Raw genomic sequence first — 24,678 nt, 5'->3', positions numbered from 1 at the left:
CGATATTGAACGTTGTATCGTGTGCATGCGTGATGATCATTTTTCTTCTTGGTAAATTTTGCGGGTAAAACATACGCGGTAGTGATAGAGTTGACATTCGCGCAGTTGCTACATTTTAGAATCAGACTGTAATCAGTGTCAGTGTTTTATTTTCTTAGTTGTTTTTTTTACCAAATTAACAAGATTAACCAAGATTTGGACAAGGGCATTCCAGTTAGTTAAGAAGTCATTTAAAATAAAAATAAAAAACTGAACGTGATAGGAACCTTAAACAGGCACAACATGCAAATTCCACACAGAAAGGCCGGAGGCAGAAACGTACCCGCAACCTCAGCGCCAATTATTTAAAGTTATTGCTTGATAATCCACAATAAATGCTCAGAGAGGGATTCCTTGAGCCAGGGGGCTACATCATTAGGTGGAATTGCACCAACGTTTCAACTTTTTAACTTGACCCTCATAAAACTAACAAGTTGGTGAGATAGACATCAATCAAACCAGGAATCTCTGCTCAGTCACACTGACCTGAAAAAATGTTTAACTGGACAAAAAACAAGAAGCATCTATGAATCAATGTTTCAAAAGACACTACCAAAATATGTAAAAATCTATAAAAATATTTTCATTTTTGAAACAATTACATTACTGAAATGGACATTTTGGTGACCAAAGCTTGAGCTGTTTTGGGCATCAAGGCACACGTACAGCGTGAGTGCGATCCAGTGTTTACCCACAAATAGAAGGGTTTCTACAGCGTCAGGTTTTTGGTGTCCCTCAGCTGGGCCATGCCATTATTGTGACATAAGCTCTTCCGCAACTCTTTGTTCTTATAATGAGGCTGACAGTTTGCGTTTTTTTGCCAGCGGCCACTACCGAACCGCACCCATCACATTTGGCAGGTTTGGACCGGCCGTGGCCTCATTTCACCAACTCACTGGGTCGTGATCCACGCTGATGCAACAAAGAGCTCGCAACAAAGAGCTCTGTCATTAGCGGGGTTCACCAGCATGCTTTAGAAATACATTGTCTGACAAATAAAGTTAGTTTACATTGTTTTATCACAGCTAGATGCAAAACCTTGCAGACATTTTCTACAACAAAAGTATTTCTTAGTCTCATTTTCCAAAGCACATTTCTCTGGGGAAGAAGAAAAACTGAAGCCACGAAGTCAACATTTTAATTAGTTTACATAACCTTAATAATTGCTATAGCTTTTAAGAATGAAGCATTGAAAGCAACATTCCTTTAACTTTGTATTTAGCGCGCACACACATACACACACACACATGCACACAAAGGGCAGCATGGCTCAGTGGTAGAGTGGTCGTCCCCCAACACAGAGCTTGGATGTTTGATACTCTGCCATTGTGACCACATCAAAGTAAAGTGTCCATAAGCAAGACACTCAACCACCAGTTGCTCCTGATGGTATATCATCAGTAGGTGAATGAGAAAGCAGTGTCAAGCGCTTTGAGTACCAAAGGTAGAAAAGCGATATACAAGTTCACACAGCTCTCCAGGTAATTAAGTAGTAGTTAATGATCCAGTTTATAAGATAATGTTCACAAGACTCTTTCTAAAGAAATGTATCCTGTGTAAGATGCTTAATTGCTTCAGCAATTAAATTTAAAATCCATTATTATTCTTAGTGTTAAAATAAACATTATCCATGAAAAGTCTAAAATAGATCATTTAAAAAAATTTGCATTCCAAAATAAGTGTCAATATTTTCCTAATAAATTTCAGATTTAACATACTACTTGTATAACCATTCATTGGGCATGTACTGTGTGATTACAAGAATAAATTGAGGATTAAAATATTGCTCTAAAACAGGTCTGAAGCAGAGTACAGAGAGAAGCCATTAAGCAGCAGAGAGACACAAACGAGGATTCTGTTCCCAAACAAGTGTCTGGAACCAGCTGGATGGACTGTAGCTGTGAATTGCTGAGACAGATTGGATCTTCCACCATGGGTCAGCTCACCAACGAACTAGAGCCAGTACATCCCATACGGAAGCAATAGAGTCTAAAGAGTGCCATTTCTCTAATGAACCGTTTCACTCTGCTCCTCTGTCTTCTTCATGGCCTCAATCACCGCCATCTCCTTGGCCTCCTTCTTCTGGTTCCTGGCTTCAAACTGCAGCCTGTACAGGGAGACGGTGACCATCAGACACAACAGGACCTCAACCAGAGATAAATATACGTATGCAGTTGGAAATGAGTGGGAGAAGCACGAAAACGAAAGGGTGACCTGTTTTCAATGATCCTCTGAACGATATCATCGGTGGTGAGACTATTTGCACTATCGATGGTCCGAAAGATCCCTCTTCTCTTGGGCTCCTAAGATGAAAAGACACAAACGGTTACAGCAGTCTGCCACCATTAAGGACATACGGTCTTTAACCAAGTCATGCCGTCTGCTTAAAGAATCACAATTAGAAAATATTTCGGACGAGTTCCACTCGAATCAGTAATTAAAATTTCTGCAATAATGCATTATGAGTTTAACAAATGTGGGTAGATTTGAATGAATAAGGCCTCGTCTCTGTACTTGAATCAGCTCCAGAGACAGATGTCATTCATGAATATACTCCAGCAAAAATAAATATTCTTCCCTTTAAATGATAACAAATTACAAATGACAAAATCCCAAAAATCCACTTGGGTTTGATGCAAAATGCATCTGTACTCACAGCGTAGGGGTCCGACCCATCCTTGTCGGGAAATACTTTTGTCATGCCATGACTAACCAGGTCTACCTGCAAATGCATATTGTTGAATTAGAATGAAAACATTTGAAACCAGAGCCTCCAACATTCCAAATACAAAAAATATTAAGTATTTTTTTTAAACTCATATAGTCCTCACATAATCATATCTTGCTTAATTGGCTGATATATATGATTTTCCCTTATTTTGTATTAAATGTTATTCAAGCAAAACAGTGGAGGATGAATGCAGTTGAAAAATTATAATTGGTGTTCTATTATAAATATTTTAAAAAAATGTAAAACCAAACCACCTACCTTGAAATGATCCAGTAGGTCTCTGCTCACAGCATAGGGTGCACCAATCACCACTTCTGACACATACTGCACACAGGGAGAGACAACTGTCAAGGTAGTGCACACCAATTTAGTAGTTTTAAACAGAATGAATGAATCCATACAGTACAGTACGCAATGCTGTGCTCATGCAGAACTGTTATGACTGAGTGTACATCACAACACGGATTCTCATTGCTGAAGGACGGCTAACCGGAAGCCGAGTAGGACCCGAGTCACTAAAACCCTCTGACTGAGACAATTAGCGTGTTTGTGCACGTGTGTGTGTGCGCGAATGTGTGCAAACGTGTGTGTGTGTGTGTGTGTTTGTGCTACTACCCGACAGGCCAGGACGCTCAGGGTCCTCTCGTGGACGTTCATGATTGGGTAGTTCTTTCCCTTGTACCGATTCACTTCCTGAGTAAAATAAAGAGTTGTATCAGTGGCTTAAAGGTGCTATGGCAAGAAACAGCATCTGTTATGTGGTAGGTTTGCCAAGATGTGCCTGATTTGACATACCTGGTCAAAATGTAGACCTACAATGACGTAGGGTCTCTCTGCCAGCTTGGAGACCATTGCTAAAAAGTCAACATGGCCAATGTCTGCCGGGAGTCAGAAGTAAAGGCAACAGCTATTTTGCATTAGTGGCAAGTGGAGCCGTTATGCAACATATCCAGCAGATGGCAATAGATTACATCTATTGAACTTTTGTTTTCTTTTTTTTACATTTCTGAAGTAGGCAGCCTTAGGAAAATGATGCCCATTTACAGAGAGCTCAGAACATGAAAAATTGTCCATACTGTAGTCAAGCAACCCAACTGCTCCCTTGATCACTTCTCATTCAAAAGCACATTTTTAAATGTAGTACTTGGCATATATTTGACTGGTGAATTTGAGTTATGCGAGTAATGTGTTCCTGCTGGTTTCAGTAAATATCACTTTGCAGGAAACGTGTTATCAAGCTGTGTGTGTTCCGCCAGCGTGGCATATTTCAAATGTTCACACAGGGGCTGATATAAAAAGCATTTCAAAAGTTGATGGTTTCCTTGTAGCTGTTCTGTAAACAACACACAAGGATACGGAAAAGGTCAAATGCCCCGGCGACATAAATGATGGTATCCCCGGGCTGAGGCTCCTTCCCTGAGGCAAACTGGATGATTTTCTGGGACGTCTGTAAGAACTGGGACACTCCCGTCCATGGACTGTGGCCTTTGGGGCCCTGTAACTCAAGAAGACAACATGTTATTGCGACAAAGTTTTTTCATATAACTCACACCTAAAATGGAATAAAAAATAACAGATTTCCGTACCTTCCCAAAATTGTCTGTATGCTGCTGATAATCTGGGTTATCCTGCAGAAAATGGTTACAAAAAAACATTATCTTATTATCTACAGTAAATGATGACAATGCAAAGATACATTATACCAGTCCATATATTATTTGCACCTTCAGATTTTTTTTATAAGACCGCAAAAGCAAACTCACCATGTTGCTATGATGTGATTTGGTCATGAGGAGCATACGTCCAACAAGGTCTGTGGTGGACACTCCCTGCGTGCGTTTACATTCCCGATAACGTCCTGCTCGCTTCACCTCGTCATATGTGTCCTTGCCATCCACAGTCAGCGTGATGTCATCTGTTGGGGGGGGGGGGGGGGGGGGGCAAATTAATTGCTGGCATCATGGCAGAGGATTGTGACAACAGAGTTATTGTACCTCCATGCACACAGAAGTCACAGTTGTACTTGTCCAGAGTATCCAGCGTGGTGACATAGGGTGCTCCTTCCACGATTTCATCCACCCACTTGATGGCCCGCACCATTTTATAGCGCTCTTCCTGAGTGAAGACCGGTGGGCCCTTGTGCTTGGAGATTTCCGCTTTTGATGGCAAAATATATACAGCAATATTAACGATTCATATATAAGTCCCAGGAAACAAACTACCCATCCACACATTTTCTGTACGGGCTTGTCCTCACAGGGGTTGCGGGCGTGCTGGAGCCTATCCCAGCAGTCATCGGGCAGTAGGCGGGGGACACCCTGAACCAGTCGCCAGCCAATCGCAGGGCACACAGAGACAAACAACTATCCACACTCGCACTCACACCTACGGGCAATTTGGAGTGCTCAATCAGCCTACCATGCATGTTTTTGTGATGTGGGAGGAAACCAGAGTGCCCGGAGAAAACCCACACAGGCACGGGGAAAACATGAAAACTCCACACAAGGAGGGTCGGAGGTGGAATCAAACCCACACCTTCTAAACTGTGAGGCGGACGTGCTAACCAGTGCACCAACATGTCGCCGGAAACAAACTCACCAATTCAACTTGACTGCAAAGGCAGTCACAGAGTAAAGCAAGACCTTCACTTTCTTTCTATCTTGAAAAATGTTAGCAGGAAAGCACAGATACAGAAATAAACATCACTAGAAGTACTGCAAAGTAAAAAAAAAAATTAAAAAGACAATCGACAATGCATTGATTAAATCATTAAAGAACGATTGTTTTATAATTGAATGTTTAGTTAAATTCTTCCAATTAAAATGGTCCAAATCCTCAGAATTTCAGCTAATCGACATTAAATATTCTCCAATTTCCTCCATAAAAGCAGACCAATATTCTTTGCATTGAATCAAAATAAAACATTAATTTTACTTTGGAAAGTGATGATCAACATTTTTGCCAATTTTCCAATATGCTAGGGACCAAAACATTACCTGAATCAAGATTAATTCAGGTTCTCTGCTTTGAAATAATGATGGAAATTAAGGTTTTATTTTTCCCAATTCATTGACTAATCAACAGAATAATCGATAGACTCATCGATTATTAAAGTAATCGTTAGTTGCAGTCCTAAAAATCACCCAACATTAGGCTCATCTTCACAATCTCATTACATCCCATTTGAAAGCTGTATCATTTTAATTTATTTTAACGTTTGTAGTTTCAATTGGTGTCGAGCCGCTGACTCTTTTACTTTCACTAAGAGCTGCTTTGAATATTATGGTGACTTTCAAATTATTCATTAATTCAGCCACTCACCACTAAGTAGTTTAAAATACAAAGCAGCCCTTGTAAATTATGTTTTAACAAAAGTATGGAGCAAAGACTAAAACAACACAGAAATCAAGTGTGTGCAATCTGTAAATTGGGTCCTTACCATCTGTATGCACTCCAACGATAAGGTAGTCCCCCATGCCTTTAGCTTGCCGCAGTTGATTTGAGTGACCATAGTGGACCATGTCATAACTACAAAAAGAGTACCGCAGCACAGACCAAATCAGCATGAAAAACTCCACACAGTAAGTGACAGAAAATATGTGCTTGCTGCCCTTTACAAGTTGTGAATTTACTCGGGAAGGAGAGACAGAAGCATTGATTAATCAATTAAATGATTACGAAGAATTTCTATTCTAATTTTTTTAAATTAAAACTGCTGTAAAATATAACTTTAAGATGCAAATTGAAGTGATCCATGAATTGATCTTTATTTTTCCCCCTCATAGTAGATAGTACATGAGTCAAATTACGTCATTTATTTTGTACTGCTCAGCTCTTTGCATGACTTTTTGCACTTTGTTTTATTGCAACATTACATGACAGAGCAGACTTGCAAAAATATTACATAAACCCCATAAAACGAGCATGCACACATGACAAAGATTAATAGAAGAATGGTGACATACTAGAGGCACACTGTACGATGTTTACCTCTTAACTAAGCAAAGAAAGAATAAATGTCATCGTTATGCGTGTTTCACAAACCACTTCATTAAGTACACTTTCACAATCGTGACATTCGGTGTATTAAGTGTTGAAAAAAATAAATCATGCATTTGAAAAGATTTCTTTTTAAGTTTATACTAATAGTGTGATCTAAAATACTGTTTATTAAACTCACTCAACAGTGCAGGCAGTGTAGTTTTTTATCTATGCAAGGTCAAGCCACAATAATAAACATAGTCAAAACTGATTATTATCTATGTAAAGGAAGACTTAACCTGAACACTTCACCTGAATTTCCCCTCTAGTGTGATAAGATTCAATAAATTATTGATAAGACTCCTGATATGGATCACATTACGCTTGGCACTTGCTGAAGAGACCAGAGTAGTCGATAATACAAATGGAGTGCCATTTACTCCCCCAAATCCACAAACATCACACAGTCTTGGGCCTTGCTGTGTTAATTTTTGAGAGCAGTAGCACTTTGTACATTGCCAGGAATTAAAAAGAAAGTGATTTAAGAAATATGTTCTGTGAAGTCTTGCTAACTCTAAAGAGGTCATTCTACTCCAACTCTAAATCAACAAGTCTGTTGGGCAATATGTTTCTTATTTATAAATACTAAGAGACACAGATACGTGTCAGGCATGCTGTCAGAAACTTACTTGAGCAGCATCTGATTGAACAAATGTATTTATAGACTGCATTTTCTAAAGGGGGTCCGCAGTTTGAGGTTGCCGCAGCACAAGTCACACAAAATTATTGTTTTACATAGGGATGTTTGATCATTTGTTTCTTCTATGTGGATTTTTGTTATTTTTTTAGGCATAGAAGTGTTTTTCATACAAAATGTAGTTTTATTTCTTTTTTCAAACAATATTACTGTGTAGGTTAGTACAGTAGTCCCTCGTTTATCGCGGATAAATGGTTCCAAAAACCATCCGCGATACGTGAAATCCGCGAAGTACGGTCACCAACAAGAAATACTGGGCAGACTAACGAGTTAGCGGAATGCTGCTAATTCGCGATCGTGCTAACACGCGAAAACGGACTTCTAAAGGAATGTAAACGAACATTTGGAGCAATTCTACATTGTCCTAAAGGTTAGACAAATGTTTCCTCAATTTAGAAGTTTTATTTTGACTTTTAAATGTTTGTTTTAATTTGGAAAAAAAAATCCGCGATGTAGTGAAGCTGCGATAAACGAAACGCGAAGTAGCGATGGATCACTGTAATAGCCCATGGCACTCTCTATGCTTGTGCTTCCTCTCACATTCCAAAACATATGACTAAATTGTCCATACGGGTTGGATGGACATTAAAATGGGGCAGCATGGTGGAGATGTGGCTGGCACATCTGTATCACAGTTGAAAGGTTCTGAGCTCATCAAACCTTAGCCCAGGCCATTGTAGAAAGCATGATCGCTGGTGGGTTTTATTCGCGTTATCAGGCTTGTTCCCACATTCCCAAAATATTCAAAATATGTTCATTGACAACTCTGTCCGTAGGTGTCAGTGTGGATGGTTGCTCATCTATTTGTGGTCTACGATTTTGCTGGCAACCAGTCCAAGGTGTGAACTGCTTATCCTCACGAGAGTCGCGGGCACCGGTGGAATTTATTCCAGCATAAATCGGGCGGTAGGCGTGGTACACCCAACAGTCAGCCGCTCTCACACGCACGCCTACGGGCAAATTGGAGCGTTAAATCGGCCCACAATGCATGTCTTTGGAATTTGGGGGGCAATCATAGTACTGGGAGGAAACCACGCAAGCACGGGAAAATATGCAAACTTCACACAGGAAGGCCGGAGTCGGAATCGAACCCAAAACCTTTGCATTGCGAGGCGGATGTGCTAACCGTTGCTAATGGCGTTTCTATCCAAGTTCGTAAAAATAAATGTTACTCGATAATCCCAAACAATGACATGTTGATCTTATTTACATCGTGTATCAAGCGGCTAGGTTTAGCATGCTACCGAGCATAATCGTGCATGATTACTAATCATCTATCATGTCCTGACAACCCTGCAATATGCGTGGAGATAATTTCAGGGAGTAAAACATAACGGGGAGATACCATGCAATCTACTTACCAGCCGTCACACCAAAGCCGGACAACGCGTTTCCTTTTCTCCGGACTGCACTCTGAACCTGCGGTCATACTACTGCGGCCGCCTTTTTCAAGTTGCCCCTCCGTGTCGTGGTGGCCGTTTTTAATCATTTTAACCGAGTTTTCCAAACAGAATGTAATATAAATTAATAGTAGCTAATCCGGTCACTCACGATAGGGTTTGTCTTCACGGGGATTATGCCAGGTACTGTACACCCTCTGGTAGGTTCTTCTAGGGCAGTGACGTCACTGAGTCGGACGACGCCTCCAGAAACGCCTGATCGATCACGTGGTTCGAAGTAGCCTATACCGCAATTGCGCGTTGTCGCCTATAGGTGACACTGCTTTCCTCCGTTTTGCATTGGTGAAGACGCTGGTTTCTTCAGGTTACAGTTTAGTTTCTCACCTGGTTCACATTCTACACGACCCCAGCTTTACGGAAAAAGCCAACTTGCAGAGAAAACACACATTTAGCTCAAAATGTTCGTCAACGGCATTTGAAAGACTATCTGTCTTGGAATTGTATACAAAAGGGGCGTCACATATGAAAGAAGAGTAGACGAGTCTAGTCATAAGAATGTTGGCTTATACGAGTGAGTCAGGTGTGGAGTGACTGGGTGTCACTTGTGAGGTAAGTGTGGTGTGAGTTGTGGCCAAGCAACTCTTGAATGAATGTGCATCTATTCGCTGCTTTGCTGCTTTGCTGCTATGCTACTATGCGACTGTCAAACGGTGTCCGCGGTCCAATAGTGGTCCGTGGTGGTATTGGCGGTGGTCCGCGAAATTGGAAATGGAAAATGAGTGCAACATTTTTAAAAATAATATTGATTAGTTAGACTTTATTCTCCAGCTATTTTTTTAAACAATTTACCCATCCAAATTAGGTCAAATGTAACTGAGAATCCCAAAATAGACACACAGATGCAAATAAATAGCCTTCTTCGGCGCAAAATAAAATAATACTCTGCCAAAGCAGTGGTCCCAGAGTTGCTTCTTGGTTATAATGGTGGTCCCTTGGACAAAACCAGTTGAAAACCCCAGGCTTAGTGGAATAAAGCTACTGGAGACCCTCACCGACTGTGCCATTCCTACGAAATTGGATCACTGATTATTCGGATGCAAACTATATTTGCTCAACAGTTGCACGAGTTATTAGTTAAAAAAATTGTATTGGATATTTTCTTGACAAAACAATGCAAAAAGCATGTTTTATTGATTCACACAAACCATGTTTTCATCTTCTTTTTGCAGAATACAGACATAACAGATGGAACTGTGGCACAAGTGTTAACAGTGGTCCATCACTTGATTTGGTTACTTTGGCCCCACAAAACTTTCGAGGTAAATGATACAAAATACAATTTCCTGAGACAAATCAATGGGCGTAATGTACTTCGACCTCAATACAGTTAAAAAAACGAACAAACAAAAAAACTGTAATTACCACGATACTTAACCATGAATAAAAATTGTAATTTATAGTTCTGTCTTGAACCTCTACGTCTTTAATTTCCATCAAAATAGAATGTAATCAGCATAGATCAACATTTAATAAGGTTGGTCTGAGGTCACGAAATAAGTAAACAACAATTCAAATACCATCAGCAAAAAGTAAAACTATATAGAAGGTTGGTACATTCATTGATGCAAGAAAAAAAAAGATTATAAATTATTTACAGAAAACGTCTGTAGAAAAATTGGACTAGCTGCCAAAGCTTGTTGCAGTAATTTACCACTTGGAAACAACATGTATTACCAGCTCAAAGAACCACTACAACCGCTAATGTCTATGAACATTGCTTACTGAAATGAAGCTATCATCATTTTACGCAATATTAATACTTAAAAATTAAATTTCCGGTAAAAGACGACTTTGCACTGGACTTGTTTACTTAGTTGGTGGTTGTAGAAACTTAATCTGCCGTGATACAAGTACAAACAACAGATATGACACGTATAGCGGCAATGAATCAATATTGTGCCACACTTTATGGCAGCACAGGGAAGAGAGTCCCCATAATACTTTGAGCAAGCAGTTTGTCACATGACATCCATTGCCACGCAAGGTCCCACCAGAGCACCAACACCTCACCAACTTTAATGTAAACATGCTGAAAGCAGCTTGTGTCACACATTAATAAAGTTACCCCAAATAATAAACTAAGCTAATAAACTAAGCCATTTATAAATAGCTGATGCTTTATCAATGTATTGATACACCTTTCAAAATTAAAATTCCATGATAATCTTTTCTACATTACAAGTAGTAAACAAAAGTAGCACCTCAACTTGTCCACCAAATGATGAATCGCAGGAAATCTGCAATGTTCTTGTCCTTAATTCAGATCTAAGTGGCTTTTTTCTTCTTCCTCCCTTTGCCATAGCCTCTTCCAAACCAGCCACCCTGAACCGCCGTAGCTTTTGCAGCCTCATCGGGGTTACAGAAGGAGTCATTGGGACTGACGTGGGGAGCTATGACCGCACGGGTGTGGCTGTCCTTATCTTCAAGCTGAAGAGGTACAGCAAGGTTGAAGATGGGGTCCTCTGCCCTGAAGAGACACAACAAAACTGTTCATCTAATTACTGCCGTTTCTGTGTGACTTTTTAAAAAGTTACAAGAACATAAACACAATGTTAATCCAGCATCACACTGGGTTCAAACTCACACTTGCCAAAATCATCACAAGTAACAGCTTGTCAATGCCATTCATTTCATGATCTGGCCATAAAGTCACTCTCAAACCATCCAAAAAGGATCACTTTTAAAGAGCAGGCCTATCTGTAACTCATCAGCAAAATTTACAATATTTAGCCTGCACATAGATAAACAGATACAGATAATAAAAAAATATTTCAAGGTGGCGAAGGTGGCATCCTAGCATCCTCTATTGGTGAGCCACCATTGACGACAGAACGCAGATTTGTTTGACTTGTCGAGACATACCTGTCATAAACAGGAATTGGGAGAGTAAGCTCTTCCATGAGAAGACTCATGACATCATCACACTTGGCATTGATTTTTATTACAGCCAATTCATCTTTTGGTGTCCACTAAAATAAAAGAGAAGTACAGTATTAGGTTTCAATGAGCGCACTTGTGCAGCAGTACTATTTTTTTCAGCTGAAGACCAATGACAGTATGATACATGTTATCCGCAATACTGTACCTGGAGATTAATGATGTACAGTTTGGGCCTTTTGCTTGTTGGTTTGTTCATGGACCAGAGACAAGCGTATTTCTTCAGCACCTACACAGACAGAAGGTTTTATCATAGATATGGCAACACAAAGTACCACAATGTATTCCACAGTGAAAATTGAATGTTTTAAATTGAAAATATATTTATTATAGCTCTGCATAGGACAAGGAAGAACATTTGGTATTTGGGTCTAGAATTTTTTTTAAGTCACTGGCAAATTACTCACAATATGAAAACGAATGTCACAACATCAATTGAAAACTGATCTGAATAAGGCCCATGTCAGGATTTCATGAACACTGCAAAATTAACAAAAACATCGACCAAAGTTGTTGACAGGAACTACCTTCAGACTGGAACCTAAGCAGAGGATAACATCAGCTGCCTTAGCCGCCTCTGCAGCTCCCTTCCAATTGAGAGGTTTCTCCAAGGTTCCTCGCTCCCCAAAGTGCACTATTGTGTCCCTGAGTTCACTGCCACAGTGGCAGCACCTGCGGCCTGTGCAATGCCGGTGGAGGGATGTCCGCTCCGTTACATCAAATAAACGCACGTATTCCCTGACTGGAGAACAGCGAGTACACACCTGAAAGACAGAGGTAGCATATTGACAAAAAGAAATGCAATATTGTATACAAGGGACAATTCTAGAAATACCAAAAAATACCAAAAAGAAAGATTATATGTTTGTATTTTTACATGTCTGTTATTTCAGCTTTTCTGTGTAAATATTTGTTGAAGAAATATCCCTCTTGGAGGCTCAATGCTATCACCTCAATAAACATGTTTCCATGAAGTTCAGACAGGGCATCTCTGGGAAGACCACTACGTAGATGAAGTCCATCACAGTTTTGAGACACAACATGCTTCACCTTTAAAAACACGCACGTTTTTACACATCGATGAAACTCCTACTATTACACGGTTGTACACGTAGGCTAAACATACCAGCCTTTCCTCATAAAGCGCCTTAATGCACATGTGCGTGAGCGTCGGCTCAGCTTTGCTTAGGTCAGACGAGCTGTTTGGAAAGACCAAAAAAAAGGTAATAATGAATCATCCCATCAAACAGATTATGGCATGCAATTAAAATCCCACAAATGATGAGAATCGATCGACATGACACCTGACAGCATGGCCCTTCTGCAGTTGTGTCCAAACACCGTTCGGCCCTCGGTAGTCGGGGATGGAGGCTGCCTATCATTAAATTACATTTTAACCAGGCAGAAGATAGAGATGAAAAATGTCAAAGAACAATGAGAGTTTCTTACGGTGCTTATTCCAGCTCCAGTGTAAAGAACCAAGTGTTTCGCTTGTTTGATTGCCGCAGCTAGCTGTCGTACTTTACTTTTCAGGGCATCAGCAGTATCAAACACCTGTAAGAAAAAAATAAAAGGGAGAAACAATTTAATAAAATACTCTTTACAACAAAAATGTTTACAAGCTAGGTCCTATCAACCCTCTCATGTCTATAGTGTCGTGACTGAGTCAATAAATCTAAAGTTAAATCGAGGATTTTGAATCTTCAAACAAACCAACGTGCATCATAAATGGATGATGTCATGAAAAAGTCATGAAGGTGTGGGAACCTGTTAACTGTCTTACCTCTTCTTGCTTCCTCTTGAGTTCATTTCGGCGGATCTTTCTTTTGCAGAGCTCCTCCACCGTGTCTCTGTGTAGCAAAAGCACGGAAGTGTCCTCTTCGGACCTCTCAGCCTCAGGTTTTTTAAGGATCCGTCCAACCTGAAGTTCAAAAGAGAAGCCCAACAACAAGCTGCTACAAATGGTCTAGTGCCGATTTATTTTGTTAGATGGGAGATTTTTAATCTTACCAATCTAAAGCTCTCCCTCTCGCTTTCTCGTTGCAGTATCAATGCCTTTTGTAAAGCTTTCCTCTCTGCCCTGGAAAAGACACCGCGGTCCGTCTCGTTTGCCATTACGGGTTTAACCAGCCGAGTGGCTACGTTTTCAAAACAAAGCTCTCTTTAACTACAACCGGGCGGATTCTGGTCTAAGTTGACTCTACAGCTGATAGCGCCCCCTATGCTTCGGAGTATGCACAACGTTTTTTTTTTAGGAATAGCAATTAAGTCCTATTACCAGTAGTGACCAAAGTACTCCACTCTCGTTCATATCATTGGCCAAAGCATAATTTCCCAGATCATAATTCAATGTTTTGGGAAAACAAGGAAAAAAATCAGTTATTTTATTTTATCACATTGTATTTTCAATTGATATTGTAACAAAAACTTCAACCAGCAGGGATGACAAGTAAGCAGAGGGAAACGGTAACAAAACAGAACGTGTTGAAAAAAATGTGTTTACTCTTATTTTGCCAAAATATTGAAATATGAATTGTTTGTTTAATGTACTGGTTCCAAATACTAATGAAATGTATGTCAACATATGACTGATGACAGTACCGGGAATGAAAAAATTGTCTGAAACAGATCTGTCATCATTCCAGCATTTAGCAAATTAAGTATAGCAGTAATTTAGCGGGTTTTCCAGTGCCACATTTTGTTGCTGCTGAGCAAATTAGCTAATTGCTCCAATTGTTATAATTACGGCACGTCTGCAAGAGAAACACTTTGAGGCCATGAATGTAAAACTCAAAATCTTTATTGTAACTAATTGTGCCTTCTTGTGCTGTGTGATGGCAAATATTTACAATTGCAAATGCCATTCGCAACCTTGAAATGCCATGCATTAGCCCCGAGGGCACTGTCTACTTCACATAACTCAAATACAATTGTTAAGTTGTAAAAACATTTATTATACTAATAATAAATTCCAACAAATATAAATAACATATAGCCACACTGCATCAAACAAACCTGGTGGCTTTATTTTGGTAGATATGTAATGCAACCCAATAATCTAGGCCTGATAATTAAGGCAACACTTGAGGAGAGAATTTATTGAAGGATAATAATCCAAATTAGGGCCACAAAACACAGCAATATAAATAAAGAATTAGTGTTTTGATGACATTGCTTAGTTAGAAGGCATGCTGATCTTGAAATGAGAAAAACGGAGCAATCTTTAAAAAAAAAAAAAAAGGTCTCCTCTGTATATTAAGAGAGCAAATATTTGCAGAAACTAAGGCTGTTGGTGAAGTCACAAGCATAGCTGCTAGATGAAGTTGGTGTTTTTTTTATCCAACACGCCTATTTGCAGGCTTCCAGGAACCAGACTTCGCTATTTCAGTGCTTTGACGCGAAAGTACCCTGTAATTTATAATTAAGACACGAGTAGTTTATTTGAGAACTGTAAACTTGAGTTCTCAGTGGGTCTAAATGAGCACGTGTCATCGGGATATGGAATAGCTCCAGCTCTGAGAGCTCCTTGCAGGCTTTGCTCTCGACCGCCCTTGCTTGTTTTCAAGTGGCTGCTTGCTCGTGAATCCTGTCTTGTGTTCAGGCGTCACAACTCCCCTGCGTCTTTCTGACACCTTCTTCTGGATCCTGGAGTGTAAAAGACAGCAATGGTTCAGAAAACTGATTAAAGGTTCTGTCTGTGGTACAAAACATTTTATTTCATAAAAGCATAGATTGCACATGGTTACCCAGGAATACATGCAGTATCTCACAAAACTGAGTAGACATTTTTGTAAATATTTTATCTGTTGCTGGGACAACACTCAAGAACTGTGGCTTTACTACTATATAAACTAGTTCGTGTATTGCTTTGTTAATATAACTCAACACAGTGATTAATGTCAAAACGTTATCAGTTATCGCTCGAATGAAATACCTACAAAAATATGATGGGTGCACTGCACTCCCTTTTGTGAGATTGTGTAGCTGTGTATTCCATTTGGCATTATTTGTGTATGCTGGTTTTAGAAGTCTCATAAAATGAGCTGGTTCCGTCTCAGATATCTACAACAGAATACTCACAAGGAAAGGAAAAACAAGATGAACTTAGTACAATTAAAGAATACTCACAAGATGTTTCTTTTCCTCATGAGTGACTTCTGCGTTGCAGCAGACAGAAAACTCCTTCCTTTTGGACAGCTTGTGTGGCTTATCTGAACAAAGAAAAACACGTCGGAATTGTCCTAGTGTGATACGCCCCAAATGCAGCCCAGAATCTGTTTTAACTAACAATTCAATCAGTGTAGATTGTAGTCAAAAATTGTGCTGACAAATAACATTCACTTGTTTTTCATGTTATAATGACGCAGATAAGCCAGGGTCCTGTTTTCAATGACACTGGTTCAACTAATGCAATTCCTTAACCTATAGAGGTAACTTGACTTTTTATTTTAATTCATTCCGTCACCAAACTTGTAACTCAATTCACACAGATAAAGATTTCCCACAATTGAATGCCACTAATCCATTCCTTTGGAAAAAGTTTTGTTCTAAGATTTTGATAAAGAAAAAATGCTATTTATTGAAATAGAGTATAGATGCATAAAAACATGAAAGATGAAACAAGAATCCTTTTCAAGGTTAGTTAGTTTTTATAGTGGGGGTAGTTATTATTATTTTTTTTAAAGGCTTTATTATGTTAGGTCCCCAACCACCAGTTCACGGAAATGGGATCAGACCACACAGGCAGCACCTCCAATCCACAAAAGGTCGCCAATCCATTAAAAAAACATTTTTAATTCTGTACGACCATGAAGTGATCCATGACAGGAAAAAAGATTGGGGACCACTGGTATAGTGCACGGAAACTTAAGGACAATAAATGCAGTGCAAATGTGCATCCATGTGAATGAAACATGCTGGATGGAGCACGAGTCTCTTTTCAGTTTAAATCGAGAAGATGCATTTAAAGCTTTTATGTTGGCTCACAACTTAATAAGCTTAAGTTGGGGTACTTATATGTTAAGGGACCACTCTTGGGTAAGACATTCAGTGATTTTGTCTGTTTCCTACTTGGCTTGAAAGCTGTGTTACCTGTCGTCTGAGCCCTCTCTCCTTGACCAGCTCTCTGTCCGAACTAATCAGGTGCATCCTTTCCGCCACTGACAGGCAGAAGAAGACTTCGTACAATTCGTAGCGTGCTGCTCTCAGCTGGGGGTAAACAAGCACACAGCAGACGCCTCTTTGAGTAAACTTGTGAGAACTCACTATCTGTTGTTGCTAACTTGCTATTTAAAGGATAAATGCACGTTGGCAGGAAGCAACTCAACAGATGGGTGCAACATGTGGCTGACTTAATACCTGCAGAGAGACTCTCTGCCGCAAGATACGATCCTGTTTGCTACAGATATCCCCTCTGTTAGCAGGCAGCTGGGAAGCCTGCAGGAATTGTCTTGAGTCCTGAAAGAAAAAAAACACACAATCACAGAAGAAATTAAATATTTCAATTACGCTACAGCATTAATAATGAAGGAATTCAATTAAATGCCTCATTTGCTGTCAGTACTCTTTAGTCTTGAGCAGAGTACACACATACAAATAATAGGGCCCAACTTGAGCATTTTCCCCTGCATCCAATCACAGTCAGCAGAGGCCTGATTAGTATAAAATGCAAATTTGTATGTGTGCTCAAAACAATGTCAGTCCAAGGGTTAGGAAAACCACGATATACATATGTAATAGGGTTAATATTTTGAATGAATTAATGAACTGAGTGAATTAATATTTCCTTAAGGCCCTATCTAAAAATAAACAATCGGGATGTTATTGTGATGTGTGGTCCTTTGTCTTTAGGACCATAAGAGCATTGTCCTGATTGCACATTGTAAAAATTGAATGTGAAACGTGTACAGTCCACTTTCAACAACTACTGAAGTGAAAATGGTATTTCACCAAAGCACCCGTGTTTGAGGTATTACAATGGCAGACTTTACTCACCCCAATGGTGCGCACCAGCTGCGCCACTCTCTCCGTCCGAAGCAGCCTGCGCGTCAAATAGCCTTTGACAGCAGCTAACAGCAGGTGGCGGCAGTGCTCTGGGTACAGCCTCGGGGGCTAATGAAGAGCGGATGAGTCGGGTGAATAATGAAAGCAAGAGGAGAAGAGAGAGGAGAATGCTAATTCCATCAGTGACAACCAATTAATTTTCCAGACTCTCAAGGTCTTCTGTTTGGCATCTGTTTAGTGCGTCCATGCACGTGCACAGCTTTAATACAGAATCATAAAACAACTGATAGGTTGTTGTCACTCACTTGTTGATTGGTATGCCTTCGAGGCATTTTTCTTCTCAAAATAACTGACAGAAAACATGGGGAACTTACTATTTCATTGGAAAGGGTAGAACCACTGGTGTTAAACAGCAGAATATTTTGTATCAGTGACAAACCCAAGAGTCATACCTGAGAGAGCTTTGCAGATGTCAATGCGTTTCCATGATGAGAACCTGACAGAGAGCACGGGAAGAACGAACCCTGGAGCAGGCTGTAACGCACTCCGAGTGCCTAAGAAGGAAAGTCGGGCAGACATGAAGTCGCAGTGTAGAAAGAGTGTGCGTGTGTGTATGTGTGGGTGAATACCAGCATTTTTTTGCGAAAGTGGACAAGGTTGGCAAATAGTGAATTGGAACAGAGAGAGAATGAGGCAGCAGAAAGGAATTAATTGAGGATAGAGGAAGAAGTGGAGGGATGGGGCATAGGAGAGGGACGACGAGGATAATGAGACAGGTGAGGCCAGAAATAATACAGCCAGAGAGCAAAAAGGACAGCAGAGGCGGCATGAGACAAAACAAAGAGAGGGATGAGAGACCAAAAAAAAAGGGGGGATCATAAGCAGTGGCGCAACGGCAGGATGATCTGGCACTTAACGGTGAACACTCATGAATTAAACAAATGATCCTTTTCTTTTCTGTGTCAATTGCCTCGTTCCCCTCCTCCCTAGAAGCAAAGGTGGCCATCCCATCTCATCACAAATCACAAAGGGGAAAGAGGGGAGGCGAAAAGGAGCCTTTTTATTTAACGGCTTAAGTTTATTGTATTGTGTTAAAGGATATATCAATTAAGCAGAGCCCGTGATTAATAGGACGAGAACATTGAACTAGAACATGCACAGATACAAGCTGGAGAAATGGCTGGCAAAGAACAGCCGGCGCCCTTGAAGTGAACACAAGCAGGCAACACACAAGACCGTACGTACAATCTCAGCTCTTAGGGATGTGATGAAACATTTAAGTTGGAATCCCTTAAGGGTTTTTTTTTTTACGTGGAAACAAAGAGTCTGAAGGTCTCTTGTAATGAGCGGATGTCTGTATTCTGCCCACGACTTGACCAGGTAATGCAACATCATTTTGACTGTGTGTGTCACAGGGAACATAAGGACCATGCCATTTTTTCAAAAGAAGGTTTGGTTTGCTGTGAATCACAGTGGAGAACATTTTCATTCAAACTTTGCGTTGTAATCTTTAAAGTATGGCCCAAATATTTATTCATGATGTTGTTGTCAACCCCTCGCAGACCTTGCCCATGTTTTTTACGGCTGTTCTACAGGAAGAACTATTACACCTGCAGAAAGTGATGCAACATCATGCAAGAAGTGGCCTGTTGAGACGAAGGAGTTTTGTGTGGCTATTACGTTCAATGTAATAAATATGTAGTTTCAACATGGAGAATTTGATTTACTTTTCTAGCTTTTGGCTCATGCAACTTGACATCCACACATTCCTAACAAGTACAACCCAGAATTTCTTTTCTCTGCACTTTTTTTCACACTGAAAATCAATCATGTACATATCTTAAGTCTTACCTGGCACAGTTCTTCTTGCTGTCTCCTGTGCTCTTCTTGCAGGGCACTGACCTGAGCAGCGTGGACCTGTTTTAAGTCCTCCACAAAATGATCACTCCCTGGTGAAGCCACTGAAAAAGCAAAATGATAAAGGGGATTAAAAAAAAAGCTTGTTATTGAAACAACTTTCATCTTTTAATATTGATAACCATAGTAATACTACTACTACCACTAAAACTAATAATACATCAGATTTATGTATATAACGCTTTTCTGGACACTCAAATGTGCTTTTCAATGGCTACATTATGAATGCACTCACTCATTCATACTTTGGTGGTGGTAAACTACAGGCCGATAGAAGTGACCACCACCTCATTCAACCCCCCTGCCGTTAAGCAGTGTGAGTGGCACTGGAGGCAGAGTGTCTTGGCCAAGAACATGATGCCGCATGACTTGGACAGAGTGGCTGACCCTCAAGTTACTGAATGACCTGCTCTACCTCCTGATCATGGCTAATCCATGCATGCTGAGACTTGACACTTGACACTATTCCATCTGATCTTGGACAAGAGATGGGCCAGGAGTGGTCACCAGGCAACTGCGGTTTCATTCAATACCTTTTTTTCTAATCCTTCTGACGAATCACTTCTTTTCAATGAAATTTTTGTTTTAACTGCTGGTATATTTTTTAAGTTGGCCCAGTAATACAAGACATTACTTTGCTGTTAATAATTGGTGACCTTACATGAAAAGTGGAACTTTAATAAAGCATTCTAGAAATAATCTGCACATGTGATGGAGGAAAGAAGAGGGTGTCTGTCGCTTTGTACGATATTTGCTTCTGAAATGCTTGGTGACCTTCTTTGAAATATTTGTTTCAGTATTACCTCATAGCTTCATTTTGTGCTCATGGTGCTCTCTAAAATTCTCTATGGTCTTGCAAACCATTATTGTGAGTGAACACAGTTTAGCAGACACTATTTTGGATCTTAGAAAAAGACTGCAGTCTGAGTAGGGCACATGCAACTTGCAATATTACAGTGAACACACACACCATTGAGTGCCTGCTATTTGATATTTTGGTGTATCAGGCCCTTAGAGGCCCTCGGATTTCTGCCTCAACATAAATACCATAGTCAACAAAAGGTGCCTTACTAAGATAGCTAACAATATATTTCATGTCTGATACAATACATGCAGCACTGCATTTGACATGCAGGTCTTACCTCTGTAAGTACTGCAGCTGCGGTTGACCTCTGACAAGTCTTCAGTGCTTGGTGCTGCAGCCACATCCAGGTTATCGCCCATAGGCATAAGTAGTCTCCGTTTGACCTTGGATGAGTTGCCCTCAATACCTGCCACAGTCACAGGGGTCAGTTCCTTTGTTTGATCCAAGTGCTCGGCTGAGTCCCGCTCGGATCCTGAAACATCGAGGAGCCACAACTCAGAGGGTGTGTCCACATCAAACGACCGACGGTTGATAGAAGGGTCATTAGTGAAGCTATGACTGTCTTCATCCAATTTATTTGGTGGTTGATGCAGTCTGTTTCCCTCGAACTGTCGAGAACTCACGTTCAATGCTTCTTCATTCACATTTTTTTCTTTATCCTGTAAGATCGGAGGAACTTTGTTGCTTTGCACATCTGTGCTTTCCAGCATGCTACTACAAGAGTCAAGTGATTGTCTATTTGGATCTTCATTATTCTTTTGGTCTTGCTTTCCTACACTGCCTTCATCCTGCCATTTCCCTCCAATTTCCATGAGGGATGACCCCAGATCAGATATCACCTCTTTTAAGTTGGACAGGCAGAACTCAAGCTGGTTTATGGGCTGTGAACTCTGGACTATACCGCTTGGTACATCATGTTGCAGTCCCAGGCTTTGGTCTTCATCAGCCTTGTGGCTTTCATTATGAATTGAGTTCATCAAAACTTTACCCCCAACGTGATCAGCTTCATCTGGTAAACTAGTTGAGCTCTTACTGTAAACTGGACTCAGGCAGAAATGAGGAACTGGGATAGAGTGATGGGTTTCATGCCACTCCATACAAGTAATCGGGTCCGCGATTGCTTGATCACTTGTCATGAGATGTACCTTTTGGGTTTGTGATTGTGACAAGGCCTGTGGGTGGGGAAGGGTGATTAGTTGTGAAACTCTTTCAGGATCACGATTTGCCTTTTTGCTGATCAATGCATCCAGAAAGATTGGATTCTTCTCATTGTATTTTTTGCAGGTAGGATTCATTGTTTTGACAAACCTCTTCTCTTTAGTTTTTCTCCCCTCTGTACATTTATAGTGAAACTCATTGTTCTCCTTATCAGAGAGGCTCTTCTCCTCCACTGTTGATGGTTCTTGGGCTTTCTCCTGGATTCTCGCATTTTTGGCTTGGTTCCTCAGCATGCGTTGTTGCCTGCGGTACTCCTGAGATTTCCTCAGCAGGTCCTGGAGGCTTGACCGATTCGGAGACTGCGATTGCGTTTCCACTGATTCTACATTTCCGTGGCTGCTCTGAATGAGCTGATCGGTTGGTGAACATTCAATGCTTGGTGTTTGAGGTAAAACTGGACTGTTTGAAGTGCTACAGTTGTCCAAAGAGAGGACAGGGACCACAACTTGCTTAATTTGTTGGTTTTCCTTCATGTTAACGCCAACAGAAGAGGGAAGATTATCTTGACTCTCATGACTTTTCATTTGGCTGTTACCACTTTTATCTCCAGGGAAATAATCACCTCTCACTGGATCTTTTTGACATACAGTACAAAAACTGCCATTCATTGTTGTAAAATCACGACAAAAGGATGACTCTTGGCCACTTCTCTCCAATTCCTCCCCATCTATGGGAGGGTAGCTAATAATATCTGGCATAATGTCAATTGTCTTTGGGGTCTTGTGAAGGAAAAAGTCAGTTGCATTCGTCGTTTCCAGTGGGGTATGGTCAACACTCCCTACGTCAAGACTTTTTGAAAGACCATTGGTGTTTTCCATAATTTCATGAGTCACGCAGCCCAAGGATACAGAGCAGTGAGTCACACTATCAAAGGAGCTTGGTTGAGAGGCTTGTTGGTTTTCACGATGCTCAACAAGGCACCCTCCGTTGTGACTTGGTTGAGGAATCACATGAGAGATGAAAAAGGCACTATCTGTAGTAGATGGCACTGGACAAATGTGTGGACTATTCATTTCTGCCACAGTCTTTATACTTTGCTGACTAGATGCACTGGAGCATGAGGAATCCAAAGATGTTGGGGTGTCCTTCAATTCTTGACGCAAGTCCTCCAGTGTTGATGAATGTCTTGTCTGTAATAAAAAAATAAATAAACATAACGTGGTGTATTTACAATGGGCCAGACGCCACACACATACAAAAACTTCCTGACTCAAAAAAGAAAAAGGCTCCCCGGCAGAATGCAACGTGTGCGTACTATAAATATGATGGCAAGAAGTTGGTCTTGCTTTATTAATTTAACCATTTTAAAAAATCTTGAAAAACCTCCTTCATACAGCCTCTAATCGAATTTGCAATATCTGCCAGGAAAACGCAATTCTATCATTTCCGAAAATCGTTCAGCCCAAGTTGTGCCACAATATATACTATACTGGAACATAGTGTGGTGACAGGGACATTGCCAAATTTCAAGTACCTGAACACTGTGAAGAATTGTTTGCACATATGCCAGTCTTTCATTGGCCTTCATCCGTCGATTGGCAGCTTCATTTTGAGCTGCTTTTTTGTGCTGCTGCATTTCCTCTCTCCTTTCGCCTGTGAGCTGTTATCAACAGAAAGTAGGCATGAGAAGTGACACATTGCCAGACATGATAACCATTATCACAATGATTTGAGTTATGGGATTAGGTGGCGGTGTACACAATTCAATTCGGTACTCAAAGATGTACGTATACTACTCATAAAAAGTTAGGGATACCTTCTTACAGGTGAATTTTCAGGAAGAACCTTTGTAACCATTTGAATGCACGTGTCCAAATGTTGTCTAAGGAGGAGCTAAATGGCCAAATCCACAATAGATGACAGACCCATCCATGAAAATGTTCAAGGCAAAAAAAGTACAAGCGAGCTCTAAGAGTCGATTATCATGGAGAATATCTTGGAGGTTTCTAAGTCTCATTGTACTCAAAAGGCAACAAATTCAATACTTGCAATAGAATTAGTGCTAGCTAGGTAGAAACAAATAATCATACCACGGGGGGGAGGATGGGCGCCCCATAGAAGAGGATGGCAGAAGACGCAGGCTTTTTGTGTTCCTCCTCTTTCACCCGCAGATGTGACAGACGATTCCGCACAAATATATCGTAGTCCTCCATTGGAGTTTTCCTGAAGCCGGTCGTGAATTACATTAGGCGATTATGTCTTTTATAACGGTAGCGATGACGTGAAAATGCTTGCTTGCTAGCTAGCTAGCTAACTAGCTAACGAAATAGCTTGCTGGATAGTTATGCAACGCTATTTCATAAAATGGTTTAATAGCGAGCAGGTCTATATCAGATCTTCAATAGACCGGTGAGAGAAAACTCAAAGATAATCAATAAGGTTAACACAATTTGTGCAAGCCAGTTTTACCCGCCTCTCTTCCCGGAGAAACTAGTACTACTGTTGACAGTTTGGAGAGCTGCAAAACCAGGAGCGGATTACAGGACGCTCGCGGATTTATTATACCAAATAGCAAAAATCGTCAAAAACATTACACGTACATAAACGTAACAAATAGTACTTTAGCTTCGCTCGTTAAGACCTCGTTACCACGGAGCAAATTGGTTATAAACTTAAAGTATCAACTTCAAAACAAGTAATTGAGGTCTATATTTTCATAAACTCCAGTTCGTAAGGCGCGAAGAAGAGAATGCTGCTAATACAAACACGCTATTGCCTCCTACAGTCACAACGGGTGCATTTTATTTCCTCTTAAAGGAAAAATGCAGTT

The 24,678-nt window shown here is 40.4% G+C and overlaps 3 protein-coding genes and 1 long non-coding RNA gene across 4 annotated transcripts; 1 reads left to right on the top strand and 3 right to left on the bottom strand.

Annotated features, from left to right (window-relative positions):
- Positions 1–1,161: 1,161 nt before the first annotated feature.
- pcyt2 (phosphate cytidylyltransferase 2, ethanolamine) lies at positions 1,162–9,141 on the bottom strand. Its single transcript, XM_049719886.1, has 12 exons — positions 8,870–9,141; positions 6,210–6,298; positions 4,765–4,926; positions 4,534–4,685; positions 4,357–4,398; positions 4,127–4,265; positions 3,566–3,648; positions 3,386–3,463; positions 3,029–3,094; positions 2,696–2,761; positions 2,254–2,342; positions 1,162–2,146 (listed from the first exon to the last, which is right to left on the bottom strand). The coding sequence occupies exons 1-12, from the start codon at positions 8,995–8,997 to the stop codon at positions 2,047–2,049; spliced, it is 1,194 nt and encodes a 397-aa protein (XP_049575843.1). The 5' UTR covers positions 8,998–9,141; the 3' UTR covers positions 1,162–2,046.
- Positions 9,142–9,177: 36 nt separating this feature from the next.
- On the top strand, positions 9,178–11,528 carry LOC137840305 (uncharacterized). The gene is made up of 2 exons (XR_011086861.1): positions 9,178–9,517; positions 10,138–11,528. It is a non-coding gene; the product is annotated as an uncharacterized lncRNA (long non-coding RNA).
- Positions 10,064–14,080, bottom strand: sirt7 (sirtuin 7). Its single transcript, XM_049719884.1, has 10 exons — positions 13,916–14,080; positions 13,689–13,826; positions 13,355–13,459; positions 13,210–13,280; positions 13,032–13,104; positions 12,857–12,955; positions 12,433–12,669; positions 12,054–12,134; positions 11,831–11,937; positions 10,064–11,435 (listed from the first exon to the last, which is right to left on the bottom strand). The coding sequence occupies exons 1-10, from the start codon at positions 14,018–14,020 to the stop codon at positions 11,234–11,236; spliced, it is 1,218 nt and encodes a 405-aa protein (XP_049575841.1). The 5' UTR covers positions 14,021–14,080; the 3' UTR covers positions 10,064–11,233.
- Positions 14,081–14,689: 609 nt separating this feature from the next.
- On the bottom strand, positions 14,690–24,372 carry cp110 (centriolar coiled-coil protein 110). Its single transcript, XM_049719840.2, has 11 exons — positions 24,318–24,372; positions 23,939–24,071; positions 23,383–23,508; positions 20,968–23,038; positions 19,760–19,869; positions 18,361–18,462; positions 17,900–18,016; positions 17,264–17,362; positions 16,997–17,113; positions 16,034–16,116; positions 14,690–15,550 (listed from the first exon to the last, which is right to left on the bottom strand). The coding sequence occupies exons 2-11, from the start codon at positions 24,059–24,061 to the stop codon at positions 15,394–15,396; spliced, it is 3,105 nt and encodes a 1,034-aa protein (XP_049575797.1). The 5' UTR covers positions 24,062–24,071; positions 24,318–24,372; the 3' UTR covers positions 14,690–15,393.
- Between the last annotated feature and the right edge of the window lie 306 nt (positions 24,373–24,678).

The sequence above is a fragment of the Syngnathus scovelli genome, chromosome 5 (genome assembly GCF_024217435.2).
Source record: "Syngnathus scovelli strain Florida chromosome 5, RoL_Ssco_1.2, whole genome shotgun sequence".
NCBI lineage: Eukaryota > Metazoa > Chordata > Actinopteri > Syngnathiformes > Syngnathidae > Syngnathus > Syngnathus scovelli.
Note: the sequence above shows the minus strand (reverse complement) of the source record. Positions and strands in the feature narration are given on the sequence as shown.

Coding starts and splice junctions, on each gene's coding strand:
- sirt7 (XM_049719884.1), bottom strand. CDS start 14,020: ATGGCAAACGAGACGGACCGCGGTGTCTTTTCCAGGGCAGAGAGGAAA. Junction 13,281..13,354: donor CTGGAGCTGGAATAAGCACC/GTAAGAAACTCT, acceptor ATTTAATGATAG/GCAGCCTCCATCCCCGACTA. Junction 12,670..12,856: donor ATGGAAACATGTTTATTGAG/GTGATAGCATTG, acceptor TCTGTCTTTCAG/GTGTGTACTCGCTGTTCTCC.
- pcyt2 (XM_049719886.1), bottom strand. CDS start 8,997: ATGATTAAAAACGGCCACCACGACACGGAGGGGCAACTTGAAAAAGGC. Junction 3,649..4,126: donor CGGGGCATTTGACCTTTTCC/GTATCCTTGTGT, acceptor GACTCCCGGCAG/ACATTGGCCATGTTGACTTT. Junction 3,095..3,385: donor TGAGCGTCCTGGCCTGTCGG/GTAGTAGCACAA, acceptor CCCTGTGTGCAG/TATGTGTCAGAAGTGGTGAT.
- cp110 (XM_049719840.2), bottom strand. CDS start 24,061: ATGGAGGACTACGATATATTTGTGCGGAATCGTCTGTCACATCTGCGG. Junction 17,114..17,263: donor GGCAGAGAGTCTCTCTGCAG/GTATTAAGTCAG, acceptor GTTTACCCCCAG/CTGAGAGCAGCACGCTACGA. Junction 15,551..16,033: donor ATGAGGAAAAGAAACATCTT/GTGAGTATTCTT, acceptor TTTACACTCCAG/GATCCAGAAGAAGGTGTCAG.